Consider the following 17,869-nt stretch of genomic DNA (forward strand, 5'->3'; position numbering starts at 1 on the left):
AAAAAAAGAGAGTGAAAAGCGAAACTTTGCACGGAGCAAATATAAGGAGGGGGACATCTATGCATGTATTAAACAGAAACACGCAACAAACAGTGTTGCCAACCCAGTATAAAGTTTTATTTTTCCAAATACCATTACGTCAGATTATTACATATTTTAACTCACTATGTCAAACAAAAACATAAAATACCACATTTATTATTCAATGCTGCAAACTAAGGATCTTACAATATCACAAACATCCAAATATTTGAAGCCTTTAATACACAAATAGCACAACACATATGCACAAGGTAATACACATCGAAAGTACCTTAGCATTGGATATTATGTTCATGGTATGACTTATTTCAAATGAATAAGATCAAAGTTTTAGGGCTTGGAAATTTGATTTCTTTTAAAAAGTATTTTATTTCAAAAATATGCTGAGATAAGTATCATATCTAATTACTTGTATGGTTTGCAATCGGCGTACAAATTATTTTGCTGTTTACAGCACTTCGATGTCTCAAATCGTTCCAGAAATATGATAAATATTGTTAAAGTTCGCAATACTGCTAAAAATGGAGCATTTGTGGAAAATATTTAAAATGATTATTGTTTTCTTTCTCTTTTATAACATTACAGCAATAGCTTTTAGTAGCTGTAATTACAACAAGTTCTACCAGTTACATGATTTAAGCAGTGTTGCAAACTTCAGAAACGTGTATCATATCTCCGGAATGGTTTGACATATTGAAGTTCTGTAAACGGCAAAATAATTTACATATCTATTGCAAACCATATAAGTAACCAAATATGGTACTTATCCTAAGCACTTTTTCCGACACACATAGAAAGATGGTCTCCTACTTTAGCGTGCAAAGTTTCGATTTTCTCCCTCTTTTCGTTTCTCCGTTATCAGGGTTAGACATTATAAATGGTGTACGACCCATATATATATGTATGTGTGTGTGTGTGTGTGTGTGTATGTATATAAAATTTCAAATTCAATTTATTAAAGACTGAGTTAAGGTTTGAGCCTTATCTTCTGTTCGGTCTGATACACGTACACAGTTACATTGTCAACAATGACAAAAAAAATGAAGTAGAAAAAAAAGTACCGAGTATGGCAAGAACATTGAAAAGACAACACATTTAAAATAAAATATTTAGAAATACAGAACAAAAAATATAATAAGAAGAGTAATGACAATGTGTTAGACTAAAGTACGTATTGGTTTAGTTAATTGTGTTGGTAAGTCTGAAATAGGATGTAATTTTTGAGTTGATTTTTAAAAACATGGCTATCGAGGACGACTTTCAAATATTCTCCGGGAGGTCATTCAATTTCGAGGCTTTGACAGTGAGTGAATTTGACACAGTACAAATTTTAGGCCTTGGCAGAGAAAGTAGTGTCTTTTCATTATTTCTGGTGTTGCGTTGATGGGATTCATGCTGGTACTAAAAACGTGACATTATGAACTCTGGGTTTTTGCTTATTAATATCTTAAATAAAATTGTAAATATGTACTATCTTCGTCCTACCTTCAATTTCGTCCAATTCAACTTTTAAAAGTAGCTGGTTCAATGATCAAAATATTCCAAGTTAAATGTATGACGGACGCTGGCATTTTGAACCCTTTGCTGTCTATTCGATAGATGTTTGCTCAAATCTAAATAAACCGCCTTGCAGTATTATGTTCTTTAAAGCACTAAGCTTTCCACTAGTTTCTTTTGTTTTCTTTTTTTTCTTTCTTCTTTTTTTTTTTTTTTTTTTTTTTTTTTTTTTTTTTTTTTTTGCGAACAGTAGACTTTTCCAGTCTACTAAGAGAATGCAGAGACGCAAAAGTTTTTTCCGCAAACATACTCAACGTGACCTTCCCAGATCAAATGTTTACCAAAAATACACAGAGTGTTTTAAAACAACACCGACAACTTTTGGGAGGTGATTCCTGACAATAAGGTGAGACAAAAAAAAAGTATAGACCAACCTGGGTGCACAAATGCTTCCTATCGAAGTCATAGGTTACTGAAAACATGAAAAAATGAACTTTAAAGGTCCATAGCTCCAAAACTATGAGACCTACCGTAGCCTGGTCAAGACTTCACTTAGGAACTAGTATGTGCCCTATCCAAATAATCATGTTTCAGAACACTAATGTACTTTCCCAACTATTTTTATAGAAGTAGTTTGTGAGTACTTCAAATTAGATGACCAAAGCCAAACTCCCTCTCTAAAAATTGTTGCGTGAGTACCTTAGGATTCTGAAGCATGTATTTTTGGATAGCGCACATGTTAGTTCCTAAGTGAAGTCATGACCTGACTACAATAGGTCTCGTAGTTTTGGACCTATGGGCCTTTAAAATTATTTTTTATTTTGTTTTCGGCAGCCTATAACTCAGAAGAAAAGAAGCATTTGTGCACCCAGGATGTTCTTTACTTTGTGTCTTATCTTGCTGTCAGGAATCACCTCCCAAACGTTGTCGGTGTTGTTTTGAAACACCTTATATATACAGCTACATCACAAAAAAAGGTATTTTTGCATCTTCAGTTCTTAGTGAAACTTATTATTTTTTAAAAATGATACTCACTTCCTTTCTATCAAATTGTATTCAATGGAAGTCCATATTTAAGACAACAGTCCCCGAGCAATTCGATAAATAGGCTTTATTCAGTATCAAAGTTTGTTGTTAACAAACCGAGAATAAATGAAAGGTAAGTTTCCAATACAAGACTAATAAATCACTGATATATTTTTCCTAAAAACAGCTTGTGGAGAAAATGAAGAAAGACTTCCCGTTGTATACGGCTGTGAGCCAACATGTGCTGACCAAGTTATCAACTTATCTTGTGAACCTAGAAGATACGCTTGTGTCTGTGTGGAAGGCTACATCAGGGAGAGGGAAGGTGGGATGTGCATTCCTGAAGCAGAGTGTGATGCTTTAGAAATGATATAGGTAATTTGCTCTTAATAATATTATTAGAACATGACCAACCACAGAAAAATGTACTTTTAGTAGCACACTCTATATGACAAAACTCAGCAATGTAGAACTTTCTGAATTATAGTAGTAATCTTTCTAATCTTTTTGATTTCTCTTTATAAGAAGACAATTTCGAGGACAATATATACTTCAAATCTTAAGATATTCCAGACACCAGACTGCCAATTTATCTGGAAATATGAGTCCTAGCTAATTTAAAACCAAGATATGTAGGCTTTCATATTAAAATGAACTATTATTGAATTTGTTCGTCTATATGTTCGAAGAGACATGGAGCTCAGAGTGGTCTCTGATAGCAAAAACGTAAATATGCAATATCATGAAACAAGAACAGGGTATTTTATAAGATTTTCTACTCTAATTTGTTACTCTCTAGAGGTCTGCACTGACCGGAATTTTTAGCCCTGGCCTGCCACGGCCCGTGAATTTATAATGACCCGAGTCTGAAATATGTTTTAGCATTTGGGCCTGAAATTTATTTTAAATTTACATCAATTAGAGGCTTAATTTTGCAGTTGTGCTTTAATTTTGTAGTTCTTCTGAAAGAACAGTTCAATAAGTATCGTTGTTCAGTATATTTACAAATTAGGCAACAAAAGGCCCAAGAGTTATGGTTTTATATTTAAAAATTTACTGCCCGAGTTCTGCCTGGGTCCAAAGGGATATATGCTTTGTAGGCCCGAGTCCAGCTTGCGGGCTGGCTCGAGTCACACAGACGTCTTTTATTCTGTGTAACAATGAACTGCTGAATAAAAATAAAAGGTTACATTTTAGTTTCTAGCCAAATTTTCTGCTTTCTTTGGCCTACAAAGCATATATCCCTGTTTTTCCCAAAATACAAAGCATATATCCCTGTTTTTCTCATAACAATTAGACTAGTAGTGAAAGAACTTTGATTTAAATACTGTTTTTCCCAAAATATCGTGCTTTTTCAGACCCTTTACACACTAGTCTAATTGTTATGAGAACTTAGTCTTAATGATTAGTATTTACAATCAAAGTTCTTTCAGTACTAGAGCAGGTTTAATAATAGAGTGATAGATTTATTTACATTACTCAAATTATACAAAACTTATTTAAAATACACTTGTTTATTATTTTCCAGGGCTCTTAACAATGATCGCAGTGGATATGATCACAGTTTTGGAATACTTAATATTCTTCCAAATATTAAAAAAATCAAATTAATTCCTTATTGACGTTAAATATTATATTCTCTACTTGTAATTCAGTTGTAATTTTTTTTTTAAAAAATAAAGTATATTAATATGTGTGTTTTATGTGAGTTTGTTCATCAAATAACCTCCATACAAGGTTTGGGTGCATTTACAAGTAGCTATATCATAACATAACATTGGAACGAAGGGGTCTGTGTCAAATATAAAAGTAGGAGGGGAGAAAATAGAACAAGTGAATAGTTTCCGATATCTGGGTAGTATTCTTAGTAATAACATGAAGTGCGAACGTGAAATAAAAGCAAGGATAGGAATGGCGAAATAAGCCTTTAGGAAGAAGAAAAGTCTGTTTTGTGGGACCTTGAAGAAAGAGTTGAGAAAAAGACTCATAAAATGCTTTGTGTGGAGTGTTGTACTGTATGGGGCGGAAACGTGGACATTACGTAAAGGTGATGAAAATCGAATGGAAGCCTTCGAAATGTGGGTGTGGAGAAGAATGGAAAGAATTAGTTGGGTCGAGCGCAAAACGAATGAGAGAGTGTTAGGAATGGTGGGTGAGAAAAGAACACTTTTAGATATTATTAAGAAGAGGAAGAGAAACTGGTTGGGACATTGCGTAAGAAGAGATTGTATCATGAGGGACGTCCTAGAGGGTATGGTGGCGGGAAAGAGAGAGAGGGGGCGAAGGAGACTACAATTAATGGATGATATAAAAACAGAAAGATCATACGCGAAGACGAAGAAGCTAGCGGAGGACCGTGGAGCATGGAAGCTTCTCAGCTGCGGCAAGTGACCTGTCAATAAAGGCAGAATACCTATGATGATGATGTTGATAGCATAACAGTACGGAATCTACAATTGTACGTACAGAGTTCGTATAAAAAATAATGAGAACAAATTAGGCGTGAGAGGGTCAATATATTGCAGATATTAAAAATGCTTGAAAATAGGAAACTTGTACGTTGCACTTCTGCCAACAAATTTTCCACGCTTGGAAGGCGCCCTGGGAGTTCTTTGCTACAGTATCGTTCAAGCAGCACGTCAAAACAGCGTTGGGCTCTATTACGACCCCATGGCGGTGTAGTGTGAGAGCTGTCTTCACTCGAGGAATAGGAAAGAGTCCAGTGGGGCCAGATGGAAACTATAGAGAGGCTACGGAAGCGTTGCAATGCCTTTTCTGGACAAATAGCAGTTTACCACGAAGCTGGTATGAGTTGGTGAATGACCATGATTCCCTTACCTTATTAAAATCACACTGGCGGCTTTATAACATTTTAGAATTAGTATGCCCATTATTCCACAATAGACCTCTTAAACGACAACGATTTTCTGAACTCATTTTTCTTGCAGTAGACAATTAGGGCCATTACTTCGGTTAATATAATTAATGGAGTCAATCAGGCAACACTTCCATCAGTAGCGGTGACTTTAATTGGACGGACTCAGGGTAAAAGGTAACAAGTCACTTTTTTTCAATTTTCGGTTTTTAACACAGAGTTGTAGTATTTTAAATGGCACTTTTTTTTGTATGAAAAGCCCTATGAAAAAAACGTGACCAAAAACAAGTACAAGGGACGTGCAAAAGGGAATAATTAAGCTGCAATGGAATCCACAATGAGTAAAAAGGGAATAAGATGACTCTTCTGAAAAATGAATAAAAATGACTTGTTACCTTTTACCCTGAGTCCGTCCAATTGTGGATCACATTCCTTCATTTATATAACTTTCGCGCAACACTAATATGCAAACCTCAAAACATTGAAGATATGGCGGTTGCATACACATCTAGGCAAAACTATTGAGATTTTCTTAAACTTTATTATAAACGCAAGTTTATTCATTCAAAAATGTATTTTCTACGTGATTCCCTTTACTGACTGTCATAGTTTCTTTTCTTGTCCTTTTACTATACTAAAACTGGTACTGGTTAAAATTATTGCTACTTTGTTCGGGTTTCAATATTTATCTTCTTGAAGCAAAAGTTGTAATCAAAAGCAAAAAGCGTTTCGTTCTCAAAATAATTTCAATTAAAACTCTTTATATCTCTATTGTAACGGCATGAGACACACTTTTCGTGTAAAGAGACGAGATGAGACGCGACTGAGCATTTCTATCGGAAACAATACACCTTTTCAAGAACTGCACTTCCACGACAACTTTTCGAGACGAGAACATTCTCAGCTCTTCCTCTCGCAAACGAAACTAATTATAACCGGAAACTGTCAGGAACATATCATTTCTGGTTGTAATATTGATGGGCATAGTAGGAGGAAAGTGATACCAAGAATCGATTTTGTACAGGAATTCAGCCTTGCAGGAGCAGATACCATCAACTTATTTAAATTTTTACTGAAAATATAAGAGGAAGAAATTAGCTGAAATCACTCAATGCTACAGAATCAATCGAAACGACTACCAATAATTAAGTCACAATTTGTTCAAATTGGTTAAATATGTCACAGTATTCCTTTACGCTTATCCATGTAAGAGCGAACAACGAAGTTTGGGGAGACAACTTCACATTTCTATATTTAATGACAGCGAATTAATCAGAAACTACTACCAAAAGTCCCTGAATATATCGTTCTAATTAATTAAATATATATCCCATAATTTGTTTATACTTGTAATAAAGTATAGCATATAATTAATGGTAAATTTTGTAGAAGAACATAATTTGTGGTGGAAATTCACATTACAACGGAAGATTGTAGTTAGAGCACAATATATTCACAATATCATTTAATTTGTTCACGCTTGTTGTAGTACAACGGAGAGTAAATTTGGATAAAAGAGAGAATTTTATGCTGGAAATCCATGAGACATGAATCCTCACAAAATAGTGATTTGATCCAATTTGTTTGCGATGTCCAATACTTTGTTCAGAGTTACTTGTGGAGAGAGCGGCCCACAGAAGATAGATACATGCAGTACATGTGAATACTAAATTATCACGGAATCAACCTAAACTAGTACCTTTATTATTCCAATATAAGTTGTTCATCGTTATAATGGAACATAACGAATACTTTAGGACGACAGAATTTTCATTGTTTACGCGATGTTGAGTATTGAAATGTAAACTTAGCCCCAAGTTTGAGTGGTACGCTGCCTCTACTAAAAAGCGTGGACAAAGTTTAATATATGTTAAAAAAATTGTAAGAAATTATGACTTCATTATTGATGGTGATTTGGATTGATTGTCAGATATTGAGTATACGAGTGAATGAAGTTGGTCCTCTTCCACTAAGCCTCTTTTCCTTAAACGTTGAACAAGTTATGGGACAAAGTGAATAAATTGTGACCTAACTACCGAATTGTTTGACACGGGAGGAAGTGTCAACGTCATATATACCTGGTTGAGTGAGATCGCTGACACCGTCTGGTGACTGATTCTGCTGTGCTTCACGTCAACCCAACGGCTTTGCTTAAGAAGTAGCGGGTGGTTTTACTGTTCCTTCTGTCGAATGGTGATTCAGAACAGTCGTTCTTTCAGGAAAAATGTTCCGGGGGTTTCACACTACTATTCCGGGCGTACACTGCTGATACTATTCTATTTATTATTATATTATAGACGTATTATTTTGGTCTTCTCCGGGGGCACTCTCAGACTTCCGGGGGGGGGGCAGTGCCCACCCCCCCAAATCATGTCTGGAAGAAACACTGAATCAGAATCCCAACAATAGTTTCGGTCTACTGCTTTCCGTCTATTGAAATCAGAACTAGCTAATCTTCTGGGTAGAATATTTCACTCTTACACCAAGTTTACCGTAGTGTCACATTCTGATGAAACTCACGTTTTCTTTCTTATGTAATACGTAATTTTGTTGCATCTTTACTGGCGATGTTTTTCGTTTAGCTAGCAGAACACAACAGTAAAATAATATACACTTAATCAAGTAAAGTCACGATTAATAATAAAACAATACACAATTGTTTTGTTATCTACGTGCAGAAACTTGTGGTTCAAGTGTAATCTGCGGTTTTATGTGAAGTTTTGCACAATTTATTTCTTGTTTTTCAAAATGTAGAATAACTGCAAAGGAGAAGAGTCAGGACGTATACTTACGGTCAATATATCGTACTTCTTTGTCATGAGACAATGGCTAAATTTCTAAATTTGGCCCTTCTTCTTCTGCTAATGTTATATGTTACGAATGCTACTTTTCAGTATAATGGTAAGTCCTTTGAAATATACTAAGACATCGACCATCACGTACGAGGTGTGTTAGAAAAAGTAACAATGCTACTTTTTCTTTAACGATTAATGTTATTATTTTTACAAATCTAGGTTATCCTCTTCAAACTAATACTCTTGACCAGCTGCACAGCGTAGAAGGGGTTGTTTCCATTCTTGGTAGCATTTCTTGGGAGGTTTCTTTTGGAATATCTTTTGTCAGTTATGCTCTTATGAATAATATACATAGTTCCACAACAACACTCTTTCAAATGATTTTTGAGCAAAGAGGCGAAGGCAGTAGTATTGTTGGTTCGTGAACATTGTTCTCAGTTTTATTACTTTCTCTAACACACAGTGTATAGCTTGAAATTTATACGAGTGCGTACCATTTTATTTAGGAAATATTACATTATTCAATGACAGCTTAGTTGGGGAACTAAGTAAATCATTAACCTAGGGCTTCGAAACGTCCCGGTTCAGCCGGGGTTGTCCTGAATATATATAATCTGCACTGATATGGGCTGGCTTGTGGGTCAGTTTTCGGCCGAAAGATGGACCACAGTTCTTGAGCTCCCCCATATTAATCTGATATTTCCCCAGCGCACTTCATGCCCACCCCTAAGCTCAAATCTGTCCTCAAGAAGGAAGGGGTTGAAGATGCTGCATCGGTTCAAGAGAATGTGACGCTTTGCTAACCAATATTTTAGTAAACAACTTTCGTTGGGCATTCCAGAGTCTCTAAGAACGTGTGATGCAGGAAAGGGGTGTGTGTATAAAAGTAATGTGATATATTATTTCGATGTAATTTCAGAATTTAATGAAAGCTTTTGATAATGCTTTTTCGGTTTTCTCGAAAAAGATGGCAGTTACTAAGGAGTTAAGGAAAGCTAGTTTCTAATACATAGCAGCAGGCGTTAATACAAAACGAAAGTTGTTCACCAATCATGCTGTAGTCTTTCACGCTATTTGTGAACCATGCTCGTTGTAATTATTAGTTCAGTGTCAGCTATTCTGTCAAATATTTCAAGCACTACTATTGTTGTCACTTGTAAATCATACGCTACGAAGCATCCTGTCATATTATTAGGATTGTAGAATTCTAACTTGTTAACTCTTAAGTTAAAAATTCGAGAATATTTGTGTTTAATTTTATCGAAAACACAAAATCCCGGGTTTACTTCTGTTCACCCATACATCTGTTAAAAGGACAACTATACTCGTTTTCCCATATCTTTGTACGTTACCGGCAGATAGTCGTGTTGAATTTGTTGTAAAGGTTTTATCCGGTAGATGTCACTGTAATCTCTATTTAGCATTCCAATTCTTTTCGTCTGCAGTTAGATCTTAAACAATTGTCTAAATATTTACGCAATATTTAAGTCAGGGATGCAAATAATATTTAAGTCAGGGTCCTCTATGTTATTGATTGGTATGTGTTTGTTTTCATGTTTGTATTTGTATGCCTTTTTTCTTCACTTGTGTGTGTGTTTTGTTAAAAGTACCACTTTTCTCTTTTCTTTTTTATCATCTTACTGTATACCTCAATTTTTATTGTATGTTACCGTATCTTTCGACTCAATTGTATGTATGTTTTTTGTATAACTCAATGTACTTCCTTGACAAGGGTTAGGTGGTAGAGCAGCAATATGCTGAACCTCGCCCACTTGAATAAAGCCTTTTTCAATTCAATTCAATTCAATTCAATTCAAAATAACTACTCGCTCACTCGCCCGGGGCGAGTAGTTCATCGGTACAGGCGAGTTTTTAATATCATATCGAAGGTAAGTAAGTAAAATATTTCTATTGTGGGATGTAGGCTAGTAGCTTTTTTTTGTTGTTGCTTATTTGCATCCCTGATTTAAGTATTGGCATTTCAGTGCTACGTATATTGTGTTTAATTTGATTTTTCAAATGCATTTTTCTTGGTATTTACACAAGTTCCATAGGAAATATTGGTCTCATTGCGAGCACGAGTATACTCGGGATATTAGTTTAATGATTTTTTAGATTCATGTATCTCATTGTTGAGTTGTCAACAATCAATATTATCATCACCATGCATAATGTTCCTAAGTGATTATTTCAATTGAGTAACAAACATACATTAAAATAGAAACACCTTTCCGTTAGAAAGCTGCGGGCTAAGGGGTTAAACGTTGTTCTCAGTTTGTCACTAGATATACTACTTGTATTATTTCAGTCTAGGTAACATCGTCTCCTAGCCATCATGTGTTCTGTCCAACTGTTAGACGCCAATTTTCTGTAAGGTGGATCACTAGGTGTCCTCGGTACTATGATAAAAACTACTTAAATAGTGCGGCGTTGCCAGGTAGTGTCGAGTGTTTACTGGTGCCAGATAATAAGAAAAGTAATCATGGGGTTCTGCGTGGATACTTAGTGGAGAAATTAGTTTTTGACCCTTACCGCAATTCACAGCTAAGTTCCGCTTCTCGAACTGCAACGCTAGAATCCAGGAATTAAAAGTACAAATTTGGCAACAACGCATTATGGCGTTCTGCGCAAGTTTCTTCTCAAAATCTATTTCTTTAAATGTAAATTAATATATACATAAAATGTGAAACATAACATGAAAAACGGTCAAGCAATATATCTAGTGTGTAATAAGATCGTTACTTTAAAGTACTTCACACATTCAAATAAATATTTCATAAAATTGAGCACTTCTTGTAAGATCTAACATCAAGTGCCATCTTGTGTACTCATTGTAAAACGAATCAAACATTTTTCTTTTATTTGTTATCTTTTTCGATATCAGAAGACACAACAAAATGAATCAGTATCTTGCGCTCTAGCTGAAATATAACTCTATCTTATAGCACAATATTTAAAATATGTAACGTTTCATTCTGCGGTAGTTAAGGAAAGGAGCTGAAATATGTACTGACTTCCGGGTGGTGATCCATCTTAATCGCAAAATAGATAGTAGGAATCATAAGTCAATTAGAGATGTAGCACATAAAAAGGCATTGCCCATTTCTTCTTGTGTGGAAACAAAGTGAAGATGGTATTCATTTTCGCTCAGAAGTGCATAAAGATAAAATCTTTTATCACACTAAATCAATATATTAAATTCACATTTGTATAGGGTGCCCACCTGAAGAACAACGTATGGAATGGTCTTTCGCAGGTACTCGCTACTGTGAAAAACTGTGCTGTGATACAGGTTGTCCAAGAGTTTGTGTTACACCGAGAAACGGGTGCCGTTGCAGAGATGACTATATGTATGACTTTCAAATAAAGAAGTGTGTACCTGAGTGGGAGTGTACAGGTGAGGATACTCAAGATATCTTACACAAAATTGTATTTTATTATATTATTTTATATCTCAATGTTGCTACTACTGTGTTTCAGGTCTACAAGGTGGTAATCAGAATACAATTCATTAAATCATTTAGCTTCTGTGTAACATTAAACACCCATACACTCAAACTAATTTGCAATGGTATATGTTGAATGAATTCCACATAAAAGAAAATCTTAAATATTACCGTAAATATTTTGTCGGATATCTTGGATTATCGTGTAAGTTATTATGCATTAGTGCAATAGGAAAGAAAATTGAACGGAACAACGTTATTGACCGATAAATGCCATCATTAACCGATATATACTATAATATGTGAGCACTAATGCAGATATGTTTCGATGTTGCTGTATTATTATAAGTAACTTGCACAGTACCTGGTCTTCACACGGAGAGAATAAGATTCATTTGGGACATACAGTACTAACGGGTTCTGAATTTGGATTTAAAAAGGTATCGGGAGTGTCAGCGACCCCAAAAACTATGGATTCGACACTAATATCGGTAATTTTTGATTATATATATATATATATATATATATATATATATATATATATATATATATATATATATATATATATATATATACCCTTTTTCCTCTCCTAAGTTGCACCGTCAAAGTGAAATGATGAAAGCCTTTCCAGGACCGAACCTCATCTATATGAAAAAATGATCGAGATCCGTCAGGTGGCTCAAGAGTCATTAAGTCATTTTCATTTATATATATATATATATATATAGAGAGAGAGAGAGAGACTAAAACTTCTGCTATATATGATCTTTAGTCAAAATAAACCGCATTTCAATTAGAATTGCAATAGTAGAATTTAAAGTGATTAATATAAAGAAAATATTTCGTCAATATTTAATGATGAGTATAAAAATGGTTATGAAAATATAAATATCTAAAGAAAATACAGTTTTCTTTTTCATATGATGTGGGACAGTGTAAAAGAGCTCTGATCCATCATCCAATGAAGGTAGATAATTCATGAGTGGCCTTTAGGTGAAAAAATGAAATGAAATGAAATCTTTGAGTTTTACGTCCCACGGTTATGCCGGCTAGGCTAAAGGAGACGGTGATAATGAGAGATGAGTGAAATGGTGGAATGAAGAAAGTGGGAGGAAACGGGAGTACCCCGAGAAAACCCACGAGCACGGTGTTTGTCGGCCTTTAGGTGAATCTTTTGTCATTTCTCATAAAGTACAGCATTCACGTCGGTCAGCGAGGATGGCATATGGTACCCCCTACGTAGTCTGAGCTTCAAAACTGACCACAGATTTTTAATAACGTTGAGGTTTGAGGATAAATATATCAAACATGGAGAAAAAAGATCAAGCGTATTTAGAAGGAAAATTCGCAGATTTATGTTACAGGCAGGCACGTTTTTCTTGCGCTGCTCCTGCCATTGTAGAAGAAGTGTAATTTCTATTATGGAGCAGATTTTTTGAACCGCGTTTGGATTTGACCAGTCTAGATGGTGCATGTGTACTCGCTATCTTTGTATGTATGTTCCGTACAGATTTTCTAGATGCTGCTACATACTTCTTATCTTTGTACATTTGTTCCGTACAGATTTTCTAGATGCTGCTACATACTTCTTATCTTTGTACATTTGTTCCGTACAGATTTTCTAGATGCTGCTACATACTTCTTATCTTTGTACATTTGTTCCGTACAGATTTTCTAGATGCTGCAACATACTTCTTATTTTTGTACATTTGTTCCGTACAGATTTTCTAGTAGCTGCTACGTATTCCTTACCTTTGCATCATACTACGCACTCAGTTCTTTTCTGTATGTTTATTTCCAATTAAAGAAGAAAAATATAGATAGTACAGAGAATAGGCACTGTGTAGTGTCCGTACACAACCAGATAACGTCTATCAAAGTACATAACCATGATTTTCCGTATCCTTCACGCATCGTAGGAAAACATCAATGATTGCCGTCTATTTGGGACTGTATAGATTGATGCTGACAAAGCAAGAAACCTGTATGTAAGCTGGTACAGAAAATCTTGTGATAGAGAATTCTGAAAGTTTCCCCATCTCCGGAATTTCAAGACTAAAATTCAACTTTTATTCTCGGTGTAGGAAGTTATTTATCCTGATGTTCTTCAAACAATACTCTGGACTACAGAATGACCGTAGTCATTTAAAAATATATATAATATCGACGTTGTTAAGGCAAAAAGTCGTAAGCCTCATTTCCGCCTTTTTTGAGAAGAGCCAAAAAAAAAAAAAACTAACTTCCATTTACATCCTTGCAAGACACAAGTATAAAAAGTGGTTTATTTGCCTTAATAGGACACACAAGCTTACAATATTTTTCTCACCTATGGCGTGACCTATAATGAGCTGAATAAGATGAAAAACAACGTTTTCAATTTTTTTAGGGTTACGACCTTTTGCCTTAACATCGTCGATATCATAATGGTGTACCGTTGTTGTGGGTGGGTAATGTCGCCATTACCAGCCCCCCTCCCAGAAAGTTCAACTTTCACGAAGACTAAATTTTAAAAAATCGCAAAGAAAAAAGGAACAACAAGGAAGTTGTATTTCCTGAAAAACAACTTCAACAGGCATGAACTTTACAACGTCGCTTAGCGCACGTATACATGAGAAAATAGCTGAAAAAGAGATAATTATTAAGCACATTTGAACATTCAGCCTTCATTGGTACAGGATTAAGTAGATATTTATCTTGACCAACAACACTTTGGAATAAATTCAACATAATTTTACAATTTGCATGTTAAACAAAACAGAACATATTATTAACAAAATTTTATTAACAAAACTTTATTACCAAAACAGAAAATAAATAAAAAGATTCAAAATATAACAAGAATAAACTTTCTATAACTGGCACGTAGAATAAAACCAATATGAATCTTGAATTATCTTCGATTATCGATTTCATACATACACTTACTTATTCCATAACATCATGGTATACCACATGCTTTAACTTGAATCGGTCTCAATATTGCTACTGCCTTCAATGATAATTCAGAGGAACAACGTAAGATAATATTCCAAAAATACTATTTTTTTTACTATCTCACTCCTATTTAGCTAACAAAATTCTTCAATATATTGAATGGCTAAATATTCTACATTAAATACTTACGTACAGAATAACGAGTGATAACAACCCTAATAAAAGTATTTTGTTTTACACAATTTATAAGAGATATGTTTCACATACCGCTGCAGAGGACAAGTAATGGGCTCTTTCACTTGTTACATAGCACAGAAGACCTACTAGCCAATCAGAATGCAGAACTTGTAAAATGGGGGGGGGGAGCTTGCGAGTGAATGATGAAGGAGAGTGAGGAAGATTCTTTGCATAAAATTATCTGGCTGAAAGTACAAAGGGATTTGCTAATAAAAATGTAGACAAGGCGGTAGAGCTAATTAAGAACGATAAAGGGATTAATTAGACAAAATGAATTAAAGTATAATTAAATTTTGATAAACAAGTGAATTTAGATAAACTAGAGACTCTTTCTTACAAGTTATTTTTGTAGTTTTAACTTCAGATAGTGAGGAGATTACTAAAACAACAACGTTATGTTATTGTAATTCATGGCTCAGAATTCCGCACACTCCCAGCAGCTGAAACAAAAGACATGACACATGTTAATGTTTGGCACATACCTTACGTTTCCTTGAGAAGTTGGAAGAAGACGACCCGAATACGTTGTTAGGATGCTTTTAATGTTGAAGAAGCACATTTCTCACCAATACAACGGCACTTTATACACTCAATTTCATTTAATTGATCGAGACGAGAAAAAAAAGGGCTTTGAAATTTTGTTAGACCGAACTGTTCAGAGTTCGTGCACGTTAATTTTATATTTCCTTCCGTCGTCCTCTTCTTCTGGAAGTCCTGGATGGTGCTGCTCCTAACGTTCCCCGTTGGTCTCACCACTTCTGACCTGGTGATACATTCCTGCTGATGGAAGAGATTTCTGTAGGATTTCCAGCAACTCTAGCTGTTCTCTGTGCCTGGTGAATCTAGCTCTTGGAGGTGTTTGTTGATGCAGAGAGGTCAAGCGTTCGTAGGCATCATCTGTAGTGTGTGGCGGCTAGGAACCGGTCTGATACGGCCGCGCTGTTGAACTTAATGTTGAAGATAGTAGTACACACTCATCCCTGGCGAATAATTACTATTAGCACTTTGACATTTCTTCTGTTACACATAAGTAAATGTAAATTTCACACTAAAATCACTTAAACGTCTAGGTACAATTATATACGAGTATGTACAATTGCGGCACTTCGCGTAGGCGTCATGATACGTCAATTTTTGGCACAAATTGGCGCGAAGTAGTGTTAAGTTCAGTTCAATACACGCCGCGTGTGTTGAGCCAAAGAACAGACACAGTTCAATGCACGTCTTTCATTTTACCAATAAGACCGTCCCGGTAAGCAGCAGTACTTATAACATTAAAAGAGGAACTCGACACTGTTCACTTTATTCAAGCTACGAAAGTTTAAAGTTTATAACTTGATTTTACATGGTTTAACTAAAATTCACGCAGTTTGTAGCGCGACTCCAACAAACAGGAGTAAAACGAAACAACGTTTCAAAAGGGTAACTACCCTACGACGAAACTGGCCGCAGACTTCCCGTTCCGAAGGAATCTAAAAGGTAACTAACCAAGACTATCTCTCCCGAATAGTTTTTATCGAGATCCTTTCTTTTTTTCAAAACTTTAGACTCGTACTCCACCTACGGGATTTTCATATGAAGGGGGCGAGTGCGGTGCGGGAAGTTAACCACAGGTGTACACACCAACCCCTGATCTAAATTCGGTCAAAACTCGTACAAAGATGTAGCTTTCCGTAGATGATCAACACTAATTATAATGTAGTAAGTTAATTAAGAAATCACTGCACAAACAAAAGTTACTGTTACCTTGTTCCTCTCTCTCACCCGTGGTTACAGTGTCCATCCGGTGGAGACCCCTAGCGTCAGAATTCGCAATGTTTCCACCTGTATGACAAAGGGATGGGGTTGGCTTTTCATGAAAGTTTTTGTATAATTTAACTATATTGAAACATACATTGGGTTAAATCACATATGAGACACAAACCAGATATAATATTGAATCTTTGTACTGCTTATGCAGTGCTGTCAACTAAAATTAATTGAGAAATAACTGAAAATATTGTTCCAGCCGCCCTCTCTTCCGCAGGAAACGTCTGCTAAAAAAAGTTGTCGACTGCTCTCTCATCATGCATTTTGAACAGCAATGTGGGGGATGAAGATAATTTATTGATACAAGCCTTTTTGTGATAATATACCATCTAAAGCTATGTACGGCCTAAACTAAGTAATTAAGAATATTACGGAAGCAATCAAGAAAATTTTTACAATTATATAAAGGGTTATATATCCCACAATGGGGCCCGTAAGAATAATCACATTATCCACGTGATTCCAGGCAAAATGCTGCTCACATCATCACAGAGCTGCAGTTCTTTGACGATAAGGAAGAGATAATTCGGGCTGTGTGCGGTTCTTTGCTTGTGCTGCAAACACAGGTTGCTTCAAACAAGATGCGAAGACTCATAGGAGTATACAGTATAATACATTTGCGGTCATGGCCAGTTCATGTCATCTTATTGGCACCATTTGGTTGGCGCTAAAGCTTTGTTAGCGGCCACCAACGGTTTGGAAATTCCATTCCGACATCGAATATCAGGTTACCCAAGTAGCATCCGGCTATGGTTGTCCCAATAATTAGTTTCTGGTTCAGGTTGAGTTCTGCAGTTCTTTTCAATACATTCTTCTATATCATTCTTTGTGATAATTATTTTCAAAGCTTTTCTATATTTGTCGATTACCTTTAATAGACATCGATTATCTTTAATTATGTCTATTTTATTTTTTGGATAATGACTTTTCTCATTATAATATTATTGTTAATTCTTTGGTTATTTAGTATGTAGAAGTTGAAATATGGTTAATTTACTATAGCTTGTTATAAATAATTCTATTTATCTTCAGTAACATTTAATTTACAAAATAATATTCAATAATTAAAAACAACTTTAACTAATTATCTATTTTCTATTATGTGAACATTAATAAATTACGAAAAAGTAATACAGTGGATTTCGGCTAATCCAGCCAATTCTTGCAAAGATGGGTGGTCGATTAGTGAAAGTTCCGAATTATAGAGA

The 17,869-nt window shown here is 35.2% G+C and overlaps 1 protein-coding gene across 2 annotated transcripts in view; it reads left to right on the top strand.

Annotated features, from left to right (window-relative positions):
• Window positions 1-4,188, top strand: part of LOC145693898 (uncharacterized) — a 37,073-nt gene extending 32,885 nt beyond the window's left edge. For both annotated transcript variants that reach the window (XM_081770065.1, XM_081770066.1), the window contains 2 exons: window positions 2,753-2,940; window positions 4,094-4,188. In XM_081770065.1, the coding sequence (XP_081626191.1) occupies window positions 2,753-2,940 (188 nt within the window). In that variant the 3' untranslated portion in view covers window positions 4,094-4,188. The remainder of the gene's footprint in view (window positions 1-2,752; window positions 2,941-4,093) is intronic.
• Window positions 4,189-17,869: the final 13,681 nt, after the last annotated feature.

This window comes from Thermobia domestica, chromosome 9 (genome assembly GCF_964235325.1).
Source record: "Thermobia domestica chromosome 9, izTheDome1.hap1.1, whole genome shotgun sequence".
NCBI lineage: Eukaryota > Metazoa > Arthropoda > Insecta > Zygentoma > Lepismatidae > Thermobia > Thermobia domestica.